This window comes from Rhododendron vialii, chromosome 13a, assembly GCF_030253575.1.
Source record: "Rhododendron vialii isolate Sample 1 chromosome 13a, ASM3025357v1".
NCBI lineage: Eukaryota > Viridiplantae > Streptophyta > Magnoliopsida > Ericales > Ericaceae > Rhododendron > Rhododendron vialii.
In genome coordinates this window covers 6532440-6557690 of record NC_080569.1, presented here as the reverse complement: position 1 = coordinate 6557690, position 25251 = coordinate 6532440, and the positions used below count along the sequence as shown (strand labels likewise).

The window sequence follows — 25251 nt, the reverse complement described above, 5'->3', positions numbered from 1 at the left end:
GCCCCCATGAGATTCCTTTCTGTTGTGTAGGCTTTCGTTTCACAGTTACTTTCGCCTCATAGTTAAATACAACTTCTCATATTTGAAAAAAAAAAAAAAAAACTAGGGCGCCCCTGTTTTTTTGTAGCTCAAAAGCACAATAGGTATATTATACAACAAAATTTCGCTATATTGGCACCTCGTATACAAGGCTCAATGCCAATTAGCGACATATAGAAGAAATTCGTATTGGTTTTTGATTTGGGTCTAACCTCATAAGTTGGGCTTTTATTTTGTTTCTCTTAAATTCTAATCTTTCCGTTTTAAATTTTTTGAGCTTCATATTTTGGCACTGTGAAAACTTTACATCTAACTCAAAATGGATTAATAATGAGTGAAGAGATCCCAACAGTTATATTAAGTGATCACCGATTTCACTCCCAAGCAATGTGGGACAGTTTTTCCTTAACAAGCGCTGCCTTAGCCATAAGGAAATCTTGGTTCCGCGGCTTCCGCCACTGCACGCAACCAACCCCACCAAATAATACCTGGCTCTTGAGATTATAATTATTAATTCGGGTTTCATTCGAGACAAGCCGTGTGATCCTATAACTTCATCGAAACAGAAAGATATCATTTTCATGATAGAGATCCCTCACTACTTTCACAGGTACTTTGATGATCAAAATCCTTCAAATTAAAACTCAATATAAGTACTAGAACCCAGCATGTAATTGAGCACCTGGCCTGAGCTACCTAAAGTACTGAATACATTGCCATGACCAAAACATTCATGGATTTCCTCTCTCCTACCTCTCTCATCCTCCTACTTCTTTCTTCCCTAATCTCCATCTGGTTTTCCATCAGAATATTCAAAAAACCATCAAACCTCCCTCCAGGCCCGCCGCAGCTTCCGATCATAGGCAACTTGCACCAACTCATGAGTAATCTCCCACACCGGTCTTTGTACGAGCTATCAAAGAGATACGGGCCAGTTATGCACTTGAGGCTCGGCCAAGTTCCAACCCTCGTCGTTTCCTCCCCTGAAATGGCCAAACAAGTCCTAAAGACACATGATCTTGTTTGTTGCAGCAGGCCGGTCTCCCGTGGCCCAAAAAGACTTTCTTACAATTTCCTGGACGTAGCTTTCGTGCCGTACAGCAATTACTGGAGAGAGATGCGTAAACTTTGTATCATCGAACTTTTCAACGTCAAAAGGGTACAGTCATTTGGGCACGTTCGGGAGGAACAAGTTGGTCAATTGATAAAATCTCTCTCTAAAGGGTCGGGAGATCCGGTTGAGCTTAGCGAGAGGATATTTTCTCTCACCAACAATGTTCTTTGTAGGATTGCATTTGGGAAGAGTTATGAGGGGAGACAATTTGCGAGTGGTAAATTTCAGGCGACTATTGACGAGGCCATGGCTATGTTGAGTAGCTTTTGGGGGTCGGATTTTTTCCCATATGTTGGGTGGATTGTTGATGTTTTAAGTGGGCTCCATTCTAGGCTTGAAAAGTTGTTCCATGATTTTGATGGGTTTTTCGAAAGGGTAATTGAAGATCATGTTGATCCTACTAGGAAAAGGTCTGAGAATGAAGATTTTACTGATATCTTGCTGGGACTAGCACAAGATCAAACGGCTTCGTTTCGTCTCACCAGAGATCACATAAAGGCAGTTCTCATGGTATGTTTTCCTTTATTTATTTCTGGCTCTCTAATGGAACTGTCTGGCATTTAAACTACTTTCATCTCGTGTAAAAGTTATAAACCCATAAACAAATTTTTAAAAATTTTCAAGAAATTTGGGGTCGTGCGCATATGCTTCCATACCATTTGACTTATGCTTCTATGAATTTTGCCTATAAGTGTCGTTGGTAATTGAAGTGATTTCAAAATCACAACCTTCCTCCAGCTTGGACAATGTGTTGGACATGATACAAGTCCAATGATTTAAATTATTTCACGTCCATACTCTCTGTTTTGTGTTTCAGAACATATTCCTCGGTGGGATAGACACCAGCTCACTCACTGTGGTATGGGCCATGACCGAACTAGCCAGGAACCCAAGAGTGATGCAAAAGGTCCAAGCGGAAATCAGAAGTCACGTCGGTAAGAACTCAAAAGTAGACGAAACCCTGGTCGAAAATCTCAAATACTTGAAAATGGTAGTAAAAGAGACCTTCCGTCTTCACCCAACAACACCACTCCTAATCCCTCGCGAATCAACCCGACACTGCCAAATTTCCGGTTACAACGTTTACCCAAAAACAAGGATCCTAGTTAACGTGTGGGCGATTGGAAGAGACCCAGAGGTTTGGGAAAACCCAGGTGAATTCTGCCCAGAGAGATTTGAGGGGAGTGAAATTGATTTCAAGGGCCAGAACTTTGAGTTGGTGCCATTCGGGGCGGGGCGGAGGATATGCCCCGGATTGACTATGGGCGCGACGGTGGTGGAATTTATACTGGCTAATCTGTTGCACTGTTTCAACTGGGAACTGCCTGAGGGGATGAAGAGGGAAGATATTAGCTTGGAAGAAGGGGGTGGCTTGACTGTGCACAAGAAGTTACCCCTTTACCTTGTGCCTGTTGGATATAAGTGGCAGGACTACAAAAGCTAATGTGGTTGCTTGATTTTTCTATCTATGATTCGATAGAGAATAAAAATTGAGCCAATTATGTGGGTTGTTCTTTATCCAGTGGATCAATCAAGACAAAGCTCTACGCTGTGCTCAGGCTCAGTTTGGTGTGTTTTTCAGTCTCTCTATCTAATGTTGTACGCCTAGCAAATAAAAACAATAAATATGTGTGGTTTAAGAATAGAAATAAAGTTCTTATTCTATGAAATAAACTTATGAGATAATAGCATCTCCAATCTTCTTAGCTAAATTGTGTCAAAAAATGAATTGTTTTTTTGATAGCTATATCATTATCTTTCTGTCTAGAAATGTGGATCTCTCATTGTCAAATTTTGCTCAAGGTTATCATTATCTTTCTGTCTAGAAATGTGGATCTGTCATTGTCAAATTTTGCTCAAGGTTCGGCAAGTGGTAATTGACAATGTGATGTCCAAATCCGAAACAAAAGGGAAATAGCTTACAGCTTCCCAAAACTAAAGCATTGTTTAACTTGCTGTATTATCGAAATTTTGCTTTGATAGCTTAAATTGCTCATTGTTAAACGTCTTGGATCCTATTGCTTGCTTGCAATGTCCGATCACGCAAGTAAGCACCTACCAAGCACCTTAGACATATGGTGTCAAGCAAGTAAAAGGATTGCAGGAAATAGAACAGAAGTAAGGAAACGCTGATAAGAAATCAACCTAAATAGCTTTGGGCGGGGCGCACAAAACAAGTAGCCACAAAAACCAACACTAGCAGCAGCAGCAGCAACAGCAATAGCAACTGACTGAGCAGGAAGGATGATCCAAAGCAGCAGAAGCAGCAACAAATTAACTGAACCAACTTGGTATATATAGCAGCAATAGCAACATATATATTGAACCAATGTATTGGACCCTCCCAGCCGTAGAAGACTTTAGACAAATAGCAGAGCTTGCATGATTCAAAACAGTAGGCATTTAAGCACTCTTTATTGCCACATACTGTGAAATTATCGTGTTATTGTGTAGATGAGAGTCATGAGAGACTATTAAGCCATTATTTGGGCTGTCTAAATGGTCTGACATAACAAGCTACGAGCATTTCGAATGGTTCAAGTGATTTTTTTTTTTTTTTCTAGTCAAACTAACAACGTACCTTTTAAATTCACTGCAGTTTTATTTTGTCAAATGTTTTGTTTTCTTGAAATAGCAAAATCTTATTAGGAAAAACTTGACAATTGGTACATCAACTTGGGGAGGGAGGAGAAGGGATCTAATCAAAGGTAGGATAAAAGAAAAACACCTAGAGGGCCGAAGCCCAAAACACCCAACGGGCCAAGCCTAAACATCTATGGGCCTCAATCCGCCAGATCAGAAACTCTTTAAGTCCAAAGAAAACAAAAAAGCAAAACCCATACAAATAATGGGTCAAGCCCAACCCAGAATCCCAAACCAAAGCCTAATCCTAAGCAGACCAAAAGCGCCGCTGCCATCACCAGAACTCCACTGGCCACCACCCCAAGCAAAAACACACCACCATTGAAGAAACCCCACCTAGATCGTGAATCAAATTCACCGGACACGAACACGACAGCCAATGCCGCTGATAGCCCCAAACGATCCCGGACCCAAAAAATGTATTTTTAAAGCATCCAACTCCAAATCAATTGACAAAAAGTGGAGAGGCTATCCAGGCTCATATACTAGTTTTGGAAGAGATTATTAACCGATGTGGGACAAACTCCAACATGTCAGATGTTGCAACAGCCATTTTTAATCTCAACCCATGTTGAGCCACTTGAGAGTAATTTTATAAGAAAAAGCAACACACAAATGTTGATGCGTCCATAAATGATTTTGTCAAATCTTTAGCTAAATTTTGCATGAGTATTGGGAAAGCTATTTTTGGACTTGAAAAATAGCTAACTATTGGAGATCATTCTTTTAAGGCCTCTTGTTGAATTATAACTTTGGATTGAAAATGACTCATATATCGCTCCTCCTGCATATTAATCATAGGTCAAGAACCAGATTTAAATTGTTGACACGGGAACACTCAGTCCTCTACTCCACTTGCTACACTATCATGCATGGCCATAATTCTAGATGCATTGAGGCACGTATTGCTAAAGTAACTTTATGATTTCTGTCTTATGCTCAGCAAGCCAGTTGCGCTATTCTGACCATCATTAGAGATACTTTAGCATGCATTGGGCACGTATTGCTAAAGTAACTTCAAGACAAAGGCGGTTAAGATTCTTAATAAAACTTGCGACTCGATGATCACTCCTATACTCTGCCAGTTGTGCTACGCTAGTCATCAATTGAGATGCTTTAACATGCATTATGACACGTATTGCTAAAGTTACTTCATGACAAAGGCGGTTAATTAAGATTCTTAATTAAACTTGTGACTCGAGGATAACTCCTCTACTCTGCCAGTTGTGCCACGCTAGTCATCAATCGAGATGCTTTAACATGCATTATGGCACGTATTGCTAAAGCAACTTCATGACAAAAGCGGTTAAGATCCTTAATTAAATGCACATACAAGCGAATCTCATTAACTGCAGTAACAAAGAATAAGGTATAGTAGAACCTATCAAAATACACAGTGCGATCACTTGCAAGGGAAATCACTAAAAATCCCGATCTTTCATTGCATCTGGATTTCGCGACGCGGTGCCCCAGGCGCACTAAATAATCACTTCATTGAAGGGGTGTATTACTGCCTACTGGGAAGAACCTCACTTCACATGATTCGATCAAAATCGTTCTGTTTATTGGGTGCATTGAGTTGATTGTTTGAGCAAAAAAATAAATTGTAGATTGAACCTTCTTAGTCATATGTGTTGAATTTCCCACGTGGAATTCATGTTTGTTGGCTCAAATTGACCCAGATTTAGCATAGCCCCTTTTGTGGACCTTGGGAGCTTTGAAGATAAAAACTCCATTAATGAAGAAGAACTCATTTGAGAATTCCCTTCTCTGGCATGGCTCATGAATCGTTTGGTTTACGCCTATAAATTATTGGAGCCTCTGTCTTTTGTATTTGTATCTCTCTTGAGTGAGAGACCAGAGAGGGAAATTTGTGAGGTCTGTTTGTCGTAGCAATGTAGGTTAGAGATGAGAGAGTGTGGTAAGGTGAGGTGAGAAACCTCACTTGTAAAGCTTCCGTAGTCTGAATAATTGCTCCGGTTTACCTTCGTAGATGTACCCAATTTTGGGAAACCGCATATATTCTGTGTTTGGTGTGTTTGGTTTTGATTTTTGGGGCACAACAATATGATGAAAGCACATTTATCTTAACAATTGAACGTGCATAGCTTGATTTTGAGAGTAAATGAAGAAATCACATTTGCCGTTACAATATCACATGACTATTAATGTTCGATCCACTTGATTTTTTCGTACAGAAAAAGTCTACACGACTTGCAAACCTATCATCTTTGTACACTTTGTTGATACAAACATGGTTTTGTTGATAGTTGTACTACATAGTACTCTTAGTAACACATATCGTACGCATTAACTCATCTGTAACAACTTTTAAAATCGTTAATTACACCTTAATTACCAGGTGCATGCCTCGGTGTCACTTGTCAGCATTAGGCTGGATGGAAAACAAAAGGATTAGTTACAAAAGATGATAAGCATGCTCACATTTATTAGATATTAACCGTTCACTTTTAATTTCACATCTACTACTAGATTTACTAAATTAGTATTAACAAATGTTCAAATCATCATTTATAACAATAAGACTGGGGATGGTGCTGTGAACGGTATTACAAAATACGCCTATCACTTGTTTACATTAACCTCTAACAAATTCAAAGGATTTGTCACAAAAGATGCATGCATGGTAGTAAAGACCAAAGACTAATTAGCTAGGCTCTGTTTGGCTTGGTCTAAAATGACTTCTTTTTTTTTTTTATCGGAGCTTGGTTTAAAATGTTGCCTTCTCTTTTTTTTTTTTGGGGAAAAAAAACCATCTGAGGACATAGATAGCCCAAACAGCTAAGCAAAAAACCACTTAAAAAGCCTCTTCAAATATTAAAAAACTGGACCTTTGATACATGCGAACAATGTAGAATTTTAGCTTCACTACTTCTTATAGCAAAAAGCCGACTATTTGCACATCCAAAACGAAGCTTTCGCCTGAAATGGGCAAGATTTTTTTTCCTCGAAAAAGTATGATACCCTAGTGAAAAAATTAATGTGTGATTATTTAGTAATGAATTGAACTAATTTCGGAGGATAATGCTGCAATCAAATCTCCAAAACGTGATTTGTGTGAAACTAAATGAAACAAATACTGTACATGTTCAAACAAAATGAGTTATCTGTAATTTGTTTGAATCACACGTTGCATTGATTTGTTTTGGCCGTGAATGCATGCAAGCACATTGCTATCGGGCTGTGGAAAACCTCTATAAAAAGGCACCACAGGAAAAAAATTTAGAACAACAAAAACTTAAATCTTCACTGATCACTGCAAAAACATAGATCTTCACTTCACTGCAAAAACATACATCTTCACTTACTCAAAATGGCAAACTTTTCCATCTTACAAAATTTCTCGAGCTCCTGCTCCACTCTTCTTCTCCTTCGCATGGCAATGGCTTTCTTCAGTCCTATACACACTGCAAACCCTGACATTGCCTCCTCAACACTCGAAATGCCAACCAGCGAAAGCATTGCACCATTTCTCTTGAGCTTTTGCTCAACTCTGCTTCTTGCGGCTTCGCTTCTCTTCATCCTTTGGAAGAGACGAGCAACGCCCCTCGCGCTTCCACCAGGCCCAAAACCATGGCCCATTGTCGGAAGTCTCCCAGGACTACTTCTCACAAAGAAGCCCGCGTTCCGTTCGATACACAAAATGATGGAGGACATGAACGCCGAAATCATTTGCATCAGCCTATGGGGTGTCCACATCGTCCCCGTCACCTGCCCTGAAATTGACGTCAACTTCCTGAAAAGACATGACGCTGTTTTCTCCTCAAGATCGGATGTCTTATCGGCAGACATCACGAGCAGAGGATATCTAACAACGGCCTTAACCGTGGGTGGAGAACAATGGAAGAAAATGAGGAGAGTCCTCGCTTCCGAAGTTCTCTCAGCACAAAGGCATCGGTGGCTCGAGGGCAAACGAACCACGGAAGCTGACCACCTCGTTGGGTTCGTGTATAATCAGTCCATGGACTCGACTACCGGGGGTGTGGTGAATGTGAGATTCGCAGCCCAACATTATTGTGGGAATGTGATAAGGAAGATGGTTTTCGGGAAGAGGTTTTTTAGGAATGGAAGGGCGGATGGAGGCCCAGGAGTAGAGGAAGAAGAGCACGTGAGTGCCTTGTTCACAATTCTTGCATACCTCTACTCCTTCTGTGTGTCTGATTATCTCCCATGCTTGCGTCGCCGTCTTGATTTGGACGGTCATGAGAAGATTATCAGGACGGCCACAGCAAGTGTGGCTAAGTATCAAGATCCTGAGATCGACGAGAGAATCAGACATTGGATAGAGGGTACCAGAACTGAGCAAGATGACTTGCTTGACGTCCTCATTGGGCGCAAAGAGAAAGATGGTAGTCCCTTGCTCTCACCAGATGAGATCAAAGCCCAAATAGTTGTAAGATCTCTCTCTCTCTCTCTCTCTCTCTCTCTCTCTCTCTGGCACAAACATAGAGTGTATGCCTCATTCGCCCCCTCCTCCTCCCCCACCCTCTCTCTCTTAGACACACGCAGAGTATTTTCCTCCTCCTCTCCCCTCCTCCTCCCCCCACCCACCCACACCACCACCCCCCCCCCCCCCCCCCCCCCCCCCCCCCCCCCAAAAAAAAAAAAAGGACAAAAAGCCCTACGTTACACTCTAGAAACCTCACTTTCACCACTCACTCACTATGATACTAGGAGGCAGGTTTTTATAGACTTACAACGTACGACTAAGGCCACAATTTTTAGTAGTAACTTAATATACATTTAAGCTTGTTCAACTTTTAGTGTAGTACAACAATAACAAAGAATAAGTATAACGTTCAGCGCATGCAGTACAATCGGAGTACTGTTTAAACTAGTACACACACACATATAGCACGTGGCGTGACTGGAAAAAAATGTCACATTATCTATTAACCTACTCCGATCCTAAATTATCCCCGTGGCATGCGATTGTTTCATTCTTCAATTTTCATGTTACTAGATACTTAAATTAAGTCACGAACATCGTTAAAAAGTTTTTTTTAGACTCCTACGAGGTTTCAATACAATTGATGCACGTAAATACTTGTCTTTGAAGGAAATTAAATATTTTGCATGTTAACGTTAGAGCCTATAAAGTACAATGTGGTTTCCACCTAATTAAGAGTTTGATCCTAATAATTTATCGTAATTTGAACACACTTTACATTTCTGTCCTCTAAATGATTTTTCAAATTTCCATAATTCGCCAAGTTGTAGTACTTAGTTTGGTTCAGACTTCAATAAAGTTGTTTTTCATAAGCTGATTAAGTGACTTTAGATGCCGCCACTAGCACAAGATATTAATGGCTGGTAAAAAAATTTATGAGATCGAATGATGCTAATTAAACTTCTCTACAATCATTATTTGAAACGTATCAAGAAACTTCAACAGAATCCAAAACATGGTAGCATTTGCTTAAAAGAATCAAAAGTCTTCGAATATTTTGACAAAAAAAAACTCGCCTTTCGGAATCGGTCGACCTGGGTGTGTATGCATTCTATACCCAAAATGCATGACACATGCAGTTTATTACATCATTTGTTCCATAATTTTAAAGGATCATGTAATTAGGCTGGGGTCTGAACACCAATTCTTATTCCAAATTCGAGTTTGAAACTCATGAATTCAAATTGAGATGTATTAACGCTTATAGAGCTCTTTTGATTTCAAAGTTTTTGTGATCATGTGAGTCTAGAAAGAAGAACATAAGTCCATATTTTCATTGCGTAATAAACAAGAGGAATATCTTTGCACTATACGATATATTTTTGAAAAGGTATTCCGTTTCAAAATAAATAAATAAATAACTAATTAAAAGTATTACTTTACGACATGCAACCCATAGGCGTTTAGCGGATCTGGTCCGATTGTGGAAGAGAAGTTATGTGATAGACATAGGAGATGAAAACATGAAATGCAACCAAATGGAAAATGGGTATTTCGGCTCAATTGAATGGTTTTATATAGTAGCATGCATATCGATTCTTCCCTTTGAAGAAGGAAATTAATTAAGACTCAGAGAGGGACCCTTCATGCAATATACATAGGTAGGAAATCTGAAAGTTATGTGACTGTAGATGCATATATATTCTCTAACACATTATCACTCTCATACTCTCAGGAGTTGATGATAGCAACGGTAGACAACACTTCAAATGCAGTGGAGTGGGCACTTGCCGAGATGATAAATCAACCAGCACTACTTAAAAGAACCATGGAGGAACTGGACAGAGTGGTGGGGAGGAATAGACTGGTCCAGGAATCCGATCTCTCACAACTCAACTACGTCAAATCATGTGTGAGAGAATCGTTCCGCCTCCACCCCATCGCTCCCTTTAATGTCCCCCATGTCTCCACAGCCGACGCCATTTTTGCTGGCTACTTCATCCCCAAAGGTAGCCATGTTTTGCTGAGTCTCCCTGGGCTTGGGCGCAACCCAAGAGTTTGGGATGAACCTCTCCAGTTCAGACCAGAGCGCCACCTCAAGAGAGACGGCTCCGATGTAATGCTAACGGACCCCGACTTGAAAATGTTGTCGTTTAGCATTGGGAGGAGTGGTTGCCCAGGGGTCACTTTGGGGTCCACAATGACAGCCATGCTCATGGCTAGGCTCTTGCAAAAGATGATAAGCATGCATTTATTAGATATTAACCTCCCACTTATAATTCCACATCTACTACTAGATTTAATAAATTAGTAACAAATGTTCAAATCATCATTTACAACACATTACCAAGTGCCTCGGTGTCACTTGTTTACATTAGGCTAGCTGTAACAAATTCAAAGGATTTGTCAGAAAAGAAGCATGCTAGCTAGGCTAGGCTAGGCCAATTAGCTAGCTAGGCTCTCTTTGGCATGGTTTAAGGATGCATAAGGATCATGCTGCTATCAAATGCTCCAAAACGTGATTTGTGTATACTGTACATGTTCAAACGAAAATGAGTTATCTGTAATTTGTTTGAATCACACGTTGCATTGATGTGTTTTTGCCGTGAATGCATGCAAGCACATTGCCATCGGGCTGTGGAAAACACTCTATAAAAAGGCACCACAGGAAACAAATTTATTACAACAAAAACTTAAATCTTCACTGATCACTAGCTGCAAAAACTTAAATCTTCACTTCACTGCAAAAACATACATCTTCACTTACTCAAAATGGCAAACTTTTACATCTTACAAAATTTCTCGAGCTCCTGCTCCACTCGGGCAGTGGCTTTCTTCAATCCTATACACACTGCAAACCCTGCCATTGCCTCCTCAACACTCGAAATGCCAACCAGCGAAGGCATTTCACCGTTTCTCTTGAGCTTTTGCTCAACTCTCCTTCTTGCGGCTTCTCTTCTCTTTATCCTTTGGAAGAGACGAGCAACGCCCCTCGCGCTTCTGCCAGGCCCAAAACCATGGCCCATTGTCGGAAGTCTCCCAGGATTACTCTTCACAAAGAAGCCCGCATTCCGCTCCATACACAAAATGATGGAGGACATGCATGAAGGCCGAAATCATTTGTATCAATCTATGAGGTGTCCACGTCATCCCCGTCACCTCCCCTGAAATTGACGTCGACTTCCTGAAAAGGCATGACGCTGTTTTCTCCACTAGACCGGATGTCTTATCGGCAGACATCACGAGCAGAGGATATCTAACAACGGCCTTAACCCCGGGTGGAGAACAATGGAAGAAAATGAGGAGAGTCCTCACTTCCGAAGTTCTCTCAGCACAAAGGCATCGGTGGCTCGAGGGCAAACGAACCACGGAAGCTGACCACCTCGTTGGGTTCGTGTATAATCAGTCCATGGACTCGACTACCGGGGGTGTGGTGAATGTGAGAGTCGCAGCCCAACATTATTGTGGGAATGTGATAAGTAAGATGGTTTTCGGAAAGAGGTTTTTTGGGAACGGAAGGGCGGATGGAGGCCCAGGAGTAGAGGAAGAAGAGCACGTGATTGCCTTGTTCAAAATTCTTGCATACCTTTACTCCTTCTGTGTGTCTGATTATCTCCCATGCTTGCGGCTTGATTTGGACGGTCATGAGAAGATCATCAGGACGGCCACTGCAAGCGTGGCTAAGTATCAAGATCTTGGAATCGACGAGAGAATCAGACAATGGACCGAGGGTACCAGAACTGAGCAAGACGACTTGCTCGACGTCCTCATTGGGCTCAAAGAGAAAGATGGTAGCCCCTTGCTCTCACCAGGTGAGATCAAAGCCCAAATAGTTGTAAGATTTCTCTCTCTCTCTGGCACAAACACAGAGTATAGCCTCATTCGCCCCCTCCTCCTCCCCCCACCCTCTCTCTCTTAGACACACACACAGAGTATTTGCCGCCGCCCCCCACCCCCCCCTACAACTAAAGCCACATTGCTCGTACAACAATTCGTGTAGTACAACTAAAGATTAGATTAACGCTCGTACAATGTTTAGTGTAGTATGGCTGAAAGAATCTTTAGGCTTACAAAATTTTTAGAGCAGTAACTAAATATACATTTAAGCTTGTACAACTTTTAGCGTAGTACAACAGTAATAAAGAAAAAGTATAATGTTCAGCGCATGTAGTACAATCGGAGTACTATTTAAGCTAGTACATATATAGCACGTGGCGTGACTGGAAAAAAATGTCACGTTATCTATTAACCTACTCCGATCCTAAATTATCCCCATGGCATGCAATTGTTTCACTCTTCAATTTTCATGTTACTAGATACTCAAATTAAGTCACGAACATCGTTAAAAAAAAAAATTTGGACTCCACATGGGTTTCAATACAATTGATGCACGTACATACTTGTCCTCGAAGGAAATTAAATATTTTGTTCTTTTTTTTTTGCTCGGTGTATATTTTGTACGTTAAAACCTGTGAAGTATGATGTGTTTTCCACCTTAAGAGCTTGATCCTAATTTATGATTTTTTAAAGTTCAATGATTCACCAAGTCGTAGTACCTAGCTAGTTTGGTTCACACTTCATTAAAGTTATTTTTCATATGTTGATTAAATAACTTTAGATGCCGCCACTTGCACGAGATATTAATGGCTAATGAAATGACACCACGTCAACATGATAACAGTGGTGTTACAGTTGCGTCCAAAGTTTTAGAGATTACATTTTCGTTGCACCAAATGTCAATATGATAGATATGGTTTAAAGGGACACATACGTGCAGTTTATTACATCATTTGTTCAATATTTTTTTTCTATTTTTTTTAGAACTTTTTGATTTTAAAGGATCATCAAGTAATTAGGCTAGGTTCTGAACACCGATTCTGATTCCAAATTCAAGTTTGAAACTCATGTATTCAAATTGATTTGTATTAATGCTTATAGAGCTCTTTTGATTTCAAAGTTTTTGTCATGTGAATCTAGATATATAAGAAGAACAACAAGAATATCGTTGCACTCTACAATATATTTTGAAAAATGACAGTAACTAATTAAAGGTTTTTACTTTACGAAATGCAACCCCAAGGCGTCTAGTAGCGGATCTTGTCCCATTTTGGAAGAGAAGTAATTATGTGAATAGACATATATAGGAGATGAAATGTACAATGGGTGTTTCGACTCAATTGAATGGTTATATATAGTTGCATGCATATCGATCGTTCCCTTCGAAGAAGAAAATTAATTAAGACTAAGAGAGGGACCCTTCGTGCAATATAGGTAGGAAATCTGAAAGTTATGTGACTCAGTGACTGTAGATTCATACATATATATATATTCTAACACATTATCACTCTCATTCACTCAGGAGTTGATGATAGAGGCAGTGGATAACCCTTCAAACGCAGTGGAGTGGACACTTGCTGAGATGATAAATCAACCGGCACTGTTTGAAAGAGCCACGGAGGAACTGGACAGAGTGGTGGGGAGGAATAGACTGGTCCAGGAATCCGATCTCTCACAACTCAACTACGTCAAATCATGTGTGAGAGAATCGTTCCGCCTCCACCCCATCGCTCCCTTTAATGTCCCCCACGTCTCCATAGCCGACGCCACTGTCACTGGCTACTTCATCCCCAAAGGTAGCCATGTTTTGCTGAGTCACCCTGGGCTCAGGCGCAACCCAAGAGTTGAGAATGAACCTCTCCCGTTCAGACCAGAGCGCCACCTCAAGAAAGACGGCTCCAATGTAATGCTAACGGACCCCGACCTGAAAATTTTGTCATTTAGCATTCGGAGGCGTGGTTGCCCAGGGGTCGCTTTGGGGTCCACAATAACAATCATGCTCATGGCTAGGCTCTTGCAGGGGTTTTCTTGGGAGGTACCACCAACCATGTCGAAGATCGAGTTGAAGGAGTCTACAAAAGACCTATTTCTTGCAAAACCACTCTTTGCAAAAGCACGACCACGGTTGGCTGAAACCTTGTACCATCAACTCTGAAACTTTGATGGGTTTAATAAGATAGTTGTACATATATATTTAATTTTTTTTGGTAATTAATAGTTGTACAAATTAATATTATTTGCTTTGATTATGCTATTTTCTTCTTATGAAGTCTAGTTGATTGATAAGTGCCAAAATATACATATTTTGAAGCTCTAAACTATATTTGTTAGTCATTCATTTTGGTTAATTGATATTTATTTATGTTCTTTTGTGTTTATTGGTTGTTCAAGCTAGTTTTCAAGAATTTTGGATAAAAACAGAAGTTAAAGAAAGTTTGAGGTTAAAAGTGCAAAGTACTTTAAAATTGATTTTGTGAATTGTTATTATACATAGCCCGATGGAGCTTTGTGTAATTAAAGCATGTTTACCCTATATGAGGAATAGAATAATGACTTCAGCAGCAAATTGGAAAATAGGGGAATTGGGTTTCAACGAAAAGTCGTGAACAACAGTTTGGACGCAAAGCTTACGACAAAAAACAGTGAACGAAGAACGGGGCTGCCAAGATATTGTTTTGAATATTGTTAAGTTTTCTTCTGAGTTTTTTTTTCTTCAAGTTATTTTAAGTTTTGCTCAATTACTTGCACTCCGATCAGTGGCGGAGGGAGTAAGGGACGAGCTGGGACAAGTGCCCCTGCTGATTTTTTTTTAATTCAAAATTTAAAAATTTATATTTGGCATTTTGTCTTGGTAATTGTATTTCATAAATTTACTTTTAATTACTCTAAGACATTTCGAATATCATTCATTCTCAATCTTATTTCACATATTAGAATAATGTCATTACACTTACGAAATGAGATATCTAATGCAAATAATAGCGGCCACTTACTCATTGAAACTCTTTAATGCATAATGTCCACGGTTCAAAAGTGCCTAAACCATGAGCTATGGGTTTTATACTTTAGAATTATTAACAATGGAAGCAAGATTGCTAAATATTGTGTAGTAAATCGCTCTTAGACTTGATCCGCTAAGACAATTCAAATTTGTTTGTTTTATATTTTATGTATGTTACTTTCTTAATAAATAGGTTAGGTTTTTCAATTCTCAGCACAAACGTTAATTATTTATTATTCTAACATTGTTTGGTATGAATTTTTTTGGTTGAAATGTGTTCAAAAGATGCATCCACTTGTATAGATTCCTGGCTACGCCATTGACTACGATAACTTGTTTTAATTTCTGTTCTTAATAAAAGTTATTTGTTAGTATATGATTAGTTGATATTTCTTATTTATTTTTTTATGCCGCGTAATAGAAGTATGTTTCAAACTAAGATTTCTTTTGTTTCTTGCTTAATAATGAGTGATTAGTCATATAGGTAGGATCGCGGGGTGATTAATGTTTGAAGAAAACGTCTTGATCGCAGCCCCCGTTTTCCATCTGCTGCGTCCTGTTCTTCGTTCACGTGCTCGAAAAAAGATCCTGTTGTCAAGAATCGTCGCTGTCCCCCTTCCCCCCGCCCCCCGCGCGCACGCACACGCGATCCCTATAAAAGTTTAAGAATAATTCTAATACCACACCCATTTATACACCTATTTACATACCCACACTCACAACAAGAATGCAGCTCACACACACAAGTATGTAAACATGTGTGTAAATAGATGTGAATGAGTGTATAAATGAATGTGGCGTTAGAATTATTAAATTTTAAAACCCTTGCCGTGTAACACTTGTAAAGGTCTTTCCTTCCTATTCTGGCCCACCATATCAAGTGCAAGGCCAATACATAGTACTATGCCTTTTCCCTATCGGACCCACCAACACATGCATGTGTACTTTGTACCCTATCGAACCCACCAACACATGGATGTCTATTTGGTAAACCAATTTCAATTTTAAAAGCACACGGACGTACGTCGATGGACAGCAGCAGTAAATTTCAAAACCCAATTCATGATTCAATCCTCTCAGCTTTGGCCGCGTTCATTGATTTAATAGGCTTTCACAATCTAAACTTTCAAACACCTACAAGACAAAAATCACATTACTAATCTCCAAATAACAATATAAATAAATTTAACAAAAATAAATTAGGGAGCGCTAATGTGAATATTTACGCGCCTATCAACAACGTCGAAAAGGTTCGCATTTTCTATATCTGTCATTATTCTAAAATCAAGTACTCCTTCCATCTCATTTTCATCGTCAAATCTCGAAATACTACAAATTTAAGAGAACATCATGATGACCTTTCCAAAACTTCACATTTCCAATAATACCCTTTGAGTAATTTTTCTAGCCTCAATTTGAATTTCTCACTCATGCACTTAAAGTTAGAGTCAGAAATTTTGGTGGTATCAATCCCTAAATTTCGGTAACAATTCGGAGGTGCCACATTTGACCATTCCTTGCTTATTTTGCCGGGGCACTTAAAAAATCACCTTCTATAATTTTTAAAAAATTAAACGATAAAACTAATTGACATATATCAATGATCCTTAATACATAGAACTATAAATAAAAAAAATGGAAAACATTTTAAAATGTCTAAAATAATGAAAAAAGATCGACAAATATATATCGAGTTGTATGGGACCAACTTCGGGTTTCATAACCTGTGTGATCCTATGACTTCATTAATGGAAACAGAAAGATGTACTTATCATTGTAGAGATCCCCCACTACACACTTTGATGATCAAAATCCTTCAAATACTCGTTAGAGCATCCACATTGTAATAAGTAAATTGGTATGGTTAACAAACTTAACAACAATGCTAAAAAATACCTCATATTGTAATAAGCAAAGTTACAAGTCTTTTAACAAATAACCAAATTCCATTCATTCCATAACCAAACTTAACAACTTTTACCAATAACCAAAACTCAATAACCAAACCCAATAACCAAATTCAAAATTAAAAAACACCTCACATTAGAGTCGTCTCATCGAGACGAATAATTTGGTGTGGTCGGGTGCGTGATTGGAACTCGTTTGCAATTGGACATAGGTGCATTGCGTATTGTGGGGGGATTTTTTATAAGGATACAAAAATAACCAATGTGGAGGTCAAGTTTGTTAAGTTTGATTATGAACTAAATGGATAATCAAATGCTGACGTGACACATTTTGGTTATCGATTTTGATTATTCCCATTGCGGATGCTCTTATAAGGGAAATTTTTTAAGTGCCGATCGAGCAGGTACCACGTGGTGCCCGTTCGAGCATCGAGCCGTATATTGCGTGTTTGAACGGCTCAGGTTTGGAGAGAAAAAGGAGAGAGAAAGTGTTTGGTGAGAGGAGAGAGAGTGTTTCAATCCGAGCCGTCCAAAAGTGTATTGGACGGCTCAGATGCGCTGAGCGGGTACCACGTCGGATATACCCGCTCGGCACTGAAAAATCACTCCATTATAAGTACTCGAACCCAGCATGTAATTGAGCACCTGGCCTGAGCTACCTAAAGTACTGAATACATTGCCAATTTGCCATGACCAAAACATTCATGGATTTCCTCTCTCCTACCTCTCTCATCCTCCTACTTCTTTCTTCCCTAATCTCCATCTGGTTTTCCATCAGAATATTCAAAAAACCATCAAACCTCCCTCCAGGCCCACCGCAGCTTCCGATCATAGGCAACTTGCACCAACTCGGTAATCTCCCACACCGGTCTTTGCACGAGCTATCAAAGAGATACGGACCAGTTATGCACTTGAGACTCGGCCAAGTTCCAACCCTCGTCGTTTCCTCCGCTGAAATGGCCAAACAAGTGCTAAAGACACATGACCTCGTTTGTTGCAGCAGGCCTCCCTCCCGTGGCCCAAAAAGACTTTCTTACAATTTCCTGGACGTAATTTTCGGGCCTTACAACGATTACTGGAGAGAGATGCGCAAACTTTGCGTCATGGAGCTTTTCAACGTCAAAAGGGTACAGTCATTCAGGCACGTTCGGGAGGAACAAGTTGGTCAATTGATAGAATCTCTCTCTAAAGCGTCGGGAGATCCAGTCGAGCTTAGCGAGAGGATATATTCTCTCACCAACAATGTTCTTTGTAGGATTGCATTTGGGAAGAGTTATGAGGGGAGACAATTTGCGAGTGGTAAATTTCAGGAGACTATTGATGAGGCCATGGCCATGTTGAGTAGCTTTTGGGGGTCGGATTTTGTCCCATATTTTGGGTGGATTGTTGATGTTTTAAGTGGGCTCCATTCTAGGCTTGAAAAGTTATTCCATGATTTTGATGGGTTTTTTGAAAGGGTAATTGAAGAGCACGTTGATCCTACCAGGAAAAGGCCTGAGAATGAAGATATCACTGATATCTTGCTGGGACTAGCACAAGATCAAACGGCTTCGTTTTGTCTCACCGGAGATCATATAAAGGCAATTCTCATGGTATGTTTTCATTCATTTATTTTGGCCTCTAATGGAACTGCCTAGCATTCAAATTACCTTCATCTCGTGTAAAATTTATAAATCCATTTGGGGTCGTGCGCATATCTGGCATTAGGGGTCATATAGCTATGTGTCTTTTCTTTTGTACCAAATTTTTTGATAATCCAGTTTAGAATTCAGATTTCGCGCATCTCGACTAGTCGTAAGGCCATTCCCACCCCCCAAAAGTTTCTCTTGTCGTACCATTCAAGTAATGCTAGGGTGATCACCTACATGTAACAGTCACGAACCGTTTTGACTTGTGCCTCTATGAATTTTGCGTATAAGTGTTGTTGGTAGTCGAAATTCGTTTAAAAATCACAACCTTCCTTCAGCTTAGACAATGTGTTGGACATGATTTCGATTATTTCACGTCCATAGTCTTTGTTTTGTGTTTCAGGACATATTCATCGGTGGGATAGTCACTAGTTCACTCACTATGGTATGGGCCATGACCGATGTCACGCCCACGATTTTTAACTAAAATAATAATATATTTTCTACAAACCAAAGTCTTTCTCTCAATTATATTTACCCTTGAATGTCGTGTAAAACCAAACAGCAAATCAAGTCGCTTCTTCTTCTCTCTAAATTTTTTTTTTTTTTTTTTTTTACATAAAGTCTCCCAAACGTTTACACTTAAATGGGTTTCATAATCATCAAGGAGAGGAGTTTGTACATAGCTTTACATATGATCTAATCAAAAGATACAACCTTCAATTGCAAGTAAAGTACATGACATGAATCAAACTTGATGATAAACCACTCCTTAAAGGTTCCAATGAAGCGCTCAAGAGACGTCTCAATGTGCACTCCATGCAATCCAAGCTACGTGTCATGACAAGTACCTGAAAGGATAGGGTGAGCTACACTAGCTCGTAGAGATATCCATACCTAAATTATATGCACAAGTGAAGACAGACATCAAGGAAAAACATATTTTTTTTTCAAAAGCATATTTGTTTTATCAAAGGTGAAACTCAAAATACTATACTCACGCTGGGAAGTATTTAACTCCATTTCTCAAACATTGACACTCTCACCTACACACACAAATATTCTTAAAATCTCAGCTTACCATTACGGCATTACCCAAATCAATCCTTGCTTTTTCATTTCCACATTTCAGAGACCTAAAGGTTAATCTGAGTTCTTTAATGGAAGCATCATTTTTCTTGTCTCAAGTAACGAGCCCACCACTCACCAAAAATACACACACTATGCATAGTTAGAGTACGAAATAACAATGACACATCGAATAGTACCGCACCTCGACAATAAGGAAACTCACCCGTAAATCCCAAATCCTTTTCATACACCACAACTCCATGTTTTAAGGTAAACAAAATATAACAACTCTAGTAGAGAATGAACATAACTCCTTTGAATTTCCTCGTAGTTACCAATAACGTCATCGGTGTTCCACATTAATTGCTCCTCATTCAAAATCATCTTTCACTCTCCAACTCTCATTTATGTTTTCATGAGTGAATGCTCCTGCCAGGCGTTATGGGACCCGCTTCCCCTGCCCTAGCACCACACCCGTTGGTGGGCCTAGTTGGTATCATGAGCGAGTGCTCCTGCCGGGCGTTATGGGACCCGCTTCCCCTGCCAAGCACCCACCTTGAAGGTTAGGCCTTGAAAGTTCAATACGAGCGTTAGCTCCTGCCGGGCGTTATGGGACCCGCTTCCCCTGCCAAGCACCCACCTTGAAGGTTAGGCCTTGAGAGTTCACGCATCGTTCACATTCTCAATTGTATCGTTGTGCAAATGTCGTGCAAGAAACTCATACTTATCATGTCATAGTTCCACTTATTTGAACAAATTCATTAGACTTTTCCCACAATTCTCATCATTAATCTCGTCACCAACCCATTTACTCTACTACCAAGTATTTACTAAGTGGTCACAAGTTCAACTTCATGCAAGTTGCTAGGCACAACGACTTCACCTTCCGATTCATAGTTCAAGAGGAAATTAATAGTTGTAACTCACATTTTCAATTCATAAATATAATCAATCATCGTCATTCAAGTATTCCCAATCCAACATTAATATACAATCAACCATCTCAACCTCATACTTTCACTAGGTGTCGACAAACATTTTTCAAGTATAATAGCCTACTACCCTAAAGCTCGGTAGACCATTCAAATAGTTAAACGCACATTTGTGTCTCACTCAAATGATTCTAAGGGCAAAGGATGCCCAATGCATATAACGTATCTACCTCGAGCACTTAGGAGTGTACCAAATCACCCGTAATATTCAAATACAACATAACCTCCAAAATCGGTATGGATTCCCACAACCAACCTACCGTACTTTAACTATAACTTCTTATAGGCTTAGAATTTAATTATAAGGCTACCACCATTAGAAAGTATAGTTTTCCATACATCAACTTCGATATATAATATGCCCCAAACGGAGTACAGATGTTTAAGTTATGATCGTCCGAAGTTTTAAAAAAATGGATTTTTCATTCCCTACCGGTAGGACACAACCTCCTACCGGTAGGAGACCAGAATTTCACAAAAGACACTACTGGACAGCACCTCTACCGGTAGAGCCAAAACTCCTACCGGTAGGACTTGGGTTTTCAGCATACGATTTCTAGTTTCGACAGATTTCTCTCAACAACAAATACGGACGTTTAAACATTCTTAAACACATCAAACCAACTCATAAATGCATAAAGGAGGAGAGAAATCCCTACATGTCAAATTGGCGAAGTTAATCATTCACATTAGACTATATCCAATTAAACAACATGAATTCCAAGACGGAAACAAGTAAAATTGATTGAATAATCATAACCCTTTTATCTTAAACCCAAAAATATTGAAACCAACGCCAGAAGTTGCACAACCACAAGCCCTACGCTCAGTAAAAATCCCAGGTTCAAAAACGAGAGGAGATTAACCCAAAAATCAAAGGAAAAACAGTTTCGCAACCATTTTCGCCCTAGTCGACTAACCCTACTTTAGAAATTCACCAAAAATTGTATACTTAACCGAATCACTTGATTCCAACGCCAATCCCTTCCTAACTTAAATATGCAGCTCCTGTAAAAGACCCAAAGCCACCAAATTGTTCATCATACCCAGAAAATTAAAAGAAGACAGCCACGCACAGATTCGCGTATCCAGGGGAAACAGCCGGTATTCAAAAATTCATAACTAATTGTGTGATTATCGGTTTTTCATGATCTTGGTACCGAAATGTTCGTATTGAAACGTACTTTAACTGTTATGAAAGCACCAAAAATTAATTCCTAGCAGAAAGGCTCCAAAAAGACAGATTAGCAGAACCCACGAAATTTTCAGCATACAAGATTTATTCAAGACTCAAAATAGATGATCAAACTTGATTCTTGTACATCAAACTAACACTTAGACATGTAAAGAAGGTAGGAGATCCCTACCTCGAGGGTTAGAAGCAAGCCCGAATATGGAGGAAACTTCGAAGTGCTCCGATCGTGAATTTTCTTCGATGGATAGGAAGCTCTCGTCGCGTAGAACAACTTTAGTACTTGGGATTTTTCAAAAGTCTCACTCGTGGTCGATGAAATCGAAGAGAGAAGGTGAGAGAGGTGAGAGCCGAGAGAGAGAGAGACGCCAGAGAAGAGAAAAAAAAAGAAAAGGGAAAGTGAAAAAAAATGGTTTCCTGCCCCATTTTTTTTGACTTATATAGCACAAATAACACTTACACCCTTTCACTCCTATTGTATTACGTCAACTCCCACAACTTACAAGTCATCTCACATTGACCCAACTCATATCTACATTGTTATCCCAACTTTGATAATCCAAATACATATTAAACATTTAAAATTTGAAAAACTAATTATGGGTCTCTACAACCGAACTAGCCAGGAACCCAAGAGTGATGCAAAAGGTCCAAGCGGAAATCAGAAGTCATGTTGGTAAGAACTCAAAAGTAGACGAAACCCTGGTCGAAAATCTAAAATACTTCAAAATGGTAGTGAAAGAGACCTTCCGTCTTCACCCACCAGCAACACTCCTAGTCCCTCATGAATCAACCCAACACTGCCAAATTTGCGGTTACAACGTTTACCCGAAAACAAGGATCCTAGTTAATGCGTGGGCAATTGGAAGAGACCCCGAGGTTTGGAAAAACCCAGGTGAATTTTACCCAGAGAGATTTGAGGGGAGTGAAATTGATTTCAGGGGCCAGAACTTTGAGATGCTGCCATTCGGGGCGGGGCGGAGGATATGCCCCGGATTGAATATGGGCGTGACGGCGGTGAAATTGACACTGGCTAACCTGTTGCACTGTTTCAACTGGGAACTGCCTAAGGGGATGAAGAGGGAAGATATTAGCTTGGAAGAAGGGGGTGGCTTGACTGTGCACAAGAAGTTACCCCTTTACCTTGTGCCTGTTGAATATAAATGGCAGGACTACAAAAGCTAATGTGGTTGGTTGAATATTTACCAGGGATTATGTGGGTTGTTCTTTATCTAATAATAGACCAATCAAGACAAATCTATCGTTCTCAGGCTCAGTTTGGTGTGTTTTTCTGTCATGTTGTCTCCTTAATGCATGTTGTATGCCTAGTAAAGAGAAAAACAATAAACATGTGTGATTTAAGTACTACAGAAATAAAGTTCTTCTTCTCTTTAAATAAAGTTCTGAGATAACGTACAGCATCTCCAATCTTCTAAGATAATTAATTGTCTAGAAATAATTGATTTAATTTTGGATAGCTGCAACATTATCATTCAATGTAGAAATGTTGATCTATCAGTGTCAAGTTCTGGCTTAAGATTCAACAAGGGGTTGACTTGACGATATGATGACCAAACTTGAAACAAAAGGGAAATAGCTTACGGCTTCTCAAAACTAAAGCATTTTTGAACTTGCTATATTGTCGAAATTTTGCTTTGATAGCTTAAATGCATGGCTCATTGGTAAAAATCTTGGCGTTTGGCAAATAATATGTTTTGCATTAATAACTTGAAAGTAGTTCTTTTCCTGAACGGCAAAGAAAAATATATTGATAAGAGTGGAATTAGGACTACATGAAATAGAGCAAGTAACGAAAGGCCGATAAGAAATCGACCTAAAATACATTTGGGCGGGCAAAACTATTGTAGCCACAAAAAACAAGACTAGCAGCAGCAGCAATAACTGACTGAGCATGAAGGACGACCAAAGCAGCAACAAACTGAACCAATGTGTTGGACCCTCACAGCCGTAGAGCTGGATTCAAAACTGTACTAGTATTTAAGTACTCTTTATTGCCACATACTGTGAAATTAATTATCGTGTTATTGTGCAGATGAGACTCTCGAGACTACTAAGCCATTTACTTGGGCTTTCTAAAAGGTCGACCGACATAACAAGCTGCGAGCATCTCTAAGGGTTCAAGTGATTTTTTTTCTAGTCGAAGTGACAAAGTACCCTTTTTTTTTTTTCTCAGCAAAACGAAATGATTTTATAAAACTCGAAACGGGGTAAATCGAGGGGAAGAAAGAGAGAAAAACAAAAAGTACCATCCAACCGAAAGGTGGATGTTACAACACCACAAGGCCAGACCTCAGAGCTTTAGTTTACGGATTCCACCTAGAAAGCTCTTAAACTCCTCCACCGAGTACATCTTGATGTCGAACTTTGTTTTCATCCACATAGTCACCCTCGTTTTGACTAGATCCCCTACCTCACTCGCTAACCTTATTACATTGTTGAAAATGAGGTCATTTCTCGCAAGCCACAAAGATCACAAAGTAGCAAAGAACGTCACCTCGTAAATGTGCCTTTCAAAATTTCGAAAGCTGTTGCCAAACCACCAAGTTGCTAAGTCTGCCAGAGAAGAGGGGCATACCCATTCCAACTGCCACGACTGCATTATTTTCGACCAAATGTTCCAAGAAAACAAACAATGCAAAAACAGATGCTCAGGGGTTTTCTTTTACAGAGAGCAAAGATGGCAGAGAAGCATTTGACCATCTAGAATTACATTTCTGCTAGTAAGAATTGATCTAGTAGCTACCCTACCTTGTAGAGCCAACCAGGAGAAAATTTCCACCTTTGGTGGACTTAGGTTCTTCCATAATGACCCCAACACCTCATCTCTAACCTGAACAGCTTGCTCCCATTGTCCATAAGCTGATTTCACCAAGAAACACTTATTTGCTGTCCATTTCCATTGCAGCGAGTCCTGTTTAGATGGGTCCAAAATCGTACTTTGCAATCTTTGTTGCAACTCCTCTTCTTGGCATTTTTCCCAATCATACAAACGCCTTTTGAATAAAAGATTCCATCTACCAGCCCCACCCTCTTCCTTCATAGCGTTGACCACTTGCTCTTTTTGGGTAGATATTAAAAAGAGTCTAGGATATACTTCCTTGAGTGCTACCTCCCCGAGCCAAACATGATCCCAAAACTTCGTTTTCTGACCAGAGCCCACTTGCACTTGAAAGCCCTCTTGAATTATAGGACCAATAGACAAAGAGACATTCCCTATGGAGCAAATATCTCTCCATATGTTTGTGATTTGACTTGAAGCAAGAAGATGAGGAAGCCAGCAGCCCTGAGCAAGATTGTACTTCCCTCGAATGACCTTCACCCATAAAGAATCCTTGTCGTTCCTAAACCTCCACCACCGCTTTGCCAGCAGCACTAGGTTTTGAATCTACAGGTTC

General features: G+C 39.7%; 3 protein-coding genes, 1 long non-coding RNA gene and 1 pseudogene across 4 annotated transcripts; 4 read left to right on the top strand and 1 right to left on the bottom strand.

The window, feature by feature from the left end:
- Positions 1-580: 580 nt before the first annotated feature.
- On the top strand, positions 581-2865 carry LOC131314211 (cytochrome P450 71B10-like). Its single transcript, XM_058342715.1, has 2 exons — positions 581-1663; positions 1971-2865. The coding sequence occupies exons 1-2, from the start codon at positions 758-760 to the stop codon at positions 2595-2597; spliced, it is 1533 nt and encodes a 510-aa protein (XP_058198698.1). The 5' UTR covers positions 581-757; the 3' UTR covers positions 2598-2865.
- Positions 2866-7080: 4215 nt separating this feature from the next.
- LOC131313820 (phenylalanine N-monooxygenase CYP79D16-like) lies at positions 7081-10518 on the top strand. Its single transcript, XM_058342324.1, has 2 exons — positions 7081-8210; positions 9943-10518. Exons 1-2 carry the CDS (start codon positions 7131-7133, stop codon positions 10516-10518), a joined length of 1656 nt encoding a protein of 551 aa, XP_058198307.1. The 5' UTR covers positions 7081-7130.
- A 461-nt stretch (positions 10519-10979) lies between these two features.
- LOC131313819 (phenylalanine N-monooxygenase CYP79D16-like) lies at positions 10980-14199 on the top strand (annotated as a pseudogene).
- Positions 14200-17604: 3405 nt separating this feature from the next.
- Positions 17605-23251, top strand: LOC131314209 (cytochrome P450 71B10-like). Its single transcript, XM_058342714.1, has 3 exons — positions 17605-18544; positions 18984-19042; positions 22453-23251. The coding sequence occupies exons 1-3, from the start codon at positions 17642-17644 to the stop codon at positions 23018-23020; spliced, it is 1530 nt and encodes a 509-aa protein (XP_058198697.1). The 5' UTR covers positions 17605-17641; the 3' UTR covers positions 23021-23251.
- Positions 19133-22405, bottom strand: LOC131314210 (uncharacterized). Its single transcript, XR_009196329.1, has 2 exons — positions 22011-22405; positions 19133-19431 (listed from the first exon to the last, which is right to left on the bottom strand). It is a non-coding gene; the product is annotated as an uncharacterized LOC131314210 (long non-coding RNA).
- Positions 23252-25251: the final 2000 nt, after the last annotated feature.